The sequence below is a fragment of the Chaetura pelagica genome, unplaced genomic scaffold (genome assembly GCF_000747805.2).
Source record: "Chaetura pelagica isolate M959 unplaced genomic scaffold, ChaPel_1.0 scaffold24, whole genome shotgun sequence".
Lineage (NCBI taxonomy): Eukaryota > Metazoa > Chordata > Aves > Apodiformes > Apodidae > Chaetura > Chaetura pelagica.
This window is the reverse complement of record NW_009953077.1, coordinates 3920836-3923578: the sequence shown is the minus strand read 5'-3', so window position 1 is coordinate 3923578 and position 2743 is coordinate 3920836. Positions and strand designations below refer to the sequence as shown.

The following is a 2743-nucleotide window of genomic DNA, read 5'->3' as shown; positions in this document are numbered from 1 at the left end:
CACCCCCCTGCGGTTCCCCTCTGAGCCCTCCTCAGCAGCCAGGGTCCCTAGGCTGGGACAGCCCGTGCCCGGCTCAGCCCAGGCAGCCACCACGAGGTGACGTTTCCCTCGGGCTCCTTCCATCTGGGGTGGGGCTTTTTTTTGAGCAAATCCCAAAAGCTGTCCCAGAGCAGTGCCAGCACCTGCTGTACCCCTGGCAGTGACAGGTCCCCACATCCCTGCCCTGGCAGATGCTGTGTGACGTGGACCAGGTGACGGCGATGCGGTTCATCCTGCGGCAGCCCTCCCCAGTCTGGCTCCACTTTACCATCGAGGAGCTGCAAGTTTTTCCCCCTGGACAGAAGGTGAGAGGCTGACAGTGCTGTCCTCCGTGCCAGGCATGGGGGTCCACTGTCCCCAGCCCTCTGCCTGGCATTGCTTCCCCACAGCTCTGGAGGCTTCAGAGGGCAGAGGGGTGTGGCTCTGAGACCTTGTCCTTTGCTGGGACACTTGGGGGCTGGGGGAGAGACTGCTCCAGCCACCCCTAGCATAGTCTGTTTTGGAGGTGGATGTGTCTGAGCAGTGGGACAGAGCTGGAGGTTGCAAATTACAAGTTACAAGCACCCATCCTAAACACAGAAATCCCTTTAATGGTGGTAAAGCTGTGCTTGTATCCATAGCAATATAAATAAGGGTGGGCTCCAACCCTCAGCATGCTTCATGCCATCAGGGATGGAGGTGGGACTGGGGACATCCTTTGTCTGACTCTGGATCTATTTCAGAGCCCCAAGAAGGATTTTCCCTCCTGGCTCTCCCAGCTGACCCCTCCGGAGCTGCCAGCCAGCCTGCATGGGGTGAGTGGTCCCGCATGAGGGGTACAGTGACAGAGGGACCCGTGTGGGGTGCTGGCCACAGGCATGAACATCCTTTGGGAGGCTGCCAGCCCTTCCTTCCCTGTTCCATCAGCTTCAGGCCCAGACCAATAATAGCTGTGGAGGCCCAAAATGCCCCACCTTGTGCTGCAAGTAGTTGCAGCATCCAGAAGAAAAACGATCTCCACGGGGATGTGCCATCAGAGATGACACCAAAGTCTACCTGCCCTCTGGGGACAGGAATGTCCCCGTGGGACCAGTGGGTGTGCAGCATCACTCAGCCAGCAGGTGGGACGTGTGGGGACAGGGTGTCCTGGCTGGTCCCTGACGCTTTGTCTAGGATGTGCCCTCAGAAGCAAGTTCCCCAGCTGGAGCAGAGGGAGGTCACAGCCATGGCACGTGTTTACAGCTTCCCAGCCACATCTGCCCAGCCAGCAGCCTTCAGTGAGCAAAGTCCGGGCAAAGCAGAGCAGGCAGCTGGCTGGCCCACAGAAACCTGCTTAATCAGCCACTGGCATCACCTGTAGGAGCAGGGATGGGCCAGGAGTGGTGCCAGAGGCCCAAGCTCCACACCAGGCTTCAGTGCCATGGAGTTCACACCACCATGGCCACAGGGATTCTGCCAGCCCTGGCAAGTCTGGGAGCTCCAGCCTCTGCTTGAGCTCTCTGGAAGACAGAGGAGAACACCCGGCTCCCATGTTGGCTTTTTGGATCACGTTCTGCTTGGCAAGGTGTGGTCCTGGGGAGGTGCTGGAAGTTGCTCTGTGCTTGGCCATTGCCAGCATCACCAGGAGGCACCCACAGGCGGGGGAGATGTGGCACAGAGCTTCTTCACCCTGGCCTGGAGAGCTTCTGCTAAGCCTGTGCATCCTGCCTGGCTTAAAGTACCAGGGGAACCAGTGTCTGTGGCTGAGTCTCTGTCACTGGGCCCAGGGAACACCCTAGAGGGAGGCTGTTAGGAAACTCTGGACTATGTGATCAGGTTTTTAATCATTAGCCTGCAATCTGCTTTCTGTCCTTGCCCTGGGCACCTGCCAGCAGGGACAGGCTGTGCCGGCACTGCAGCCCCAGCACTCAGGGTCACCCATTTCCCCAGCTGCCTGTTTTCCTGGAGTGGGTCCCTGCTCCCCCCGTGTTGAGAAACCACTGGCAGGTTGGGAGCATGGGCACCATCAGGATAATGCCTGGCTGCCCAGGGAGCACAGCTACCCAGCCACACTGCTGCCTGAGCCCGGGGTGACCCAGCCTATCCCAGTCGTCCCTGCTTTCCACAGCATTGTGCCTGCTTCTTTCCAGGAGCTCCCCGACCCAGAGAAGGTGTCGACGGAGGTGCAGCAAATGTGGGTGCTGACAGAGGTGATCCGGGCTCGCCAGGCAGCTGCCCGCATTGGGCGCTTCGACGTGAGTCCCACCGCCCTGACACTGCCAAGGGAGCCCTCCTGGAGCGGCTATTCCCAGTGGGATGGGGAGAGGGCTTGGGGCAGGGGGCAGCAGGTTGTGGTTCCATGTAGGGACTGATGGTGTCTCTCTTTTCCAGGTGGACGGCTGCTACGATGTCAACCTGCTTTCCTACACGTGAGCCCCACGGCGCTGGCCAGAGGGAACCTGCTCCTCTGTGCTCCCGGGACCCAAGTGGACTCCTGTGCTCCCACACTGGCCTTTATCCCTGCGGCCTCAGGAGGGGCTCCAGACCCTTCCCACGATCTTTTCCTGGCTCCTCCTGTGCTGGGTGGCAGCGGTGGGCAGTGCTGCCTCCCCAGAGCCCCCCGTGAAGCTCTGCCACCCCGGTGCCATCCAGCTGTCGGGGCTGTGCTCTGGCCATGTCCCGTGTTGCCACGGGCAGAGCTCGACTCTCCCCACATCTCTACCCTGGGGAGCAGACCTGGCCCCGC

General features: G+C 60.6%; 1 protein-coding gene across 1 annotated transcript in view; it reads left to right on the top strand.

Annotated features, from left to right (window-relative positions):
* NICN1 (nicolin 1) overlaps positions 1–2430 on the top strand; it is a 2994-nt gene extending 564 nt beyond the window's left edge. The window contains exons 2-5 of the mRNA XM_009996955.1: positions 231–344; positions 762–833; positions 2148–2252; positions 2389–2430. Coding sequence (XP_009995257.1) covers positions 231–344; positions 762–833; positions 2148–2252; positions 2389–2430 — 333 coding nt within the window. The remainder of the gene's footprint in view (positions 1–230; positions 345–761; positions 834–2147; positions 2253–2388) is intronic.
* The last annotated feature ends 313 nt before the right edge of the window (positions 2431–2743 follow it).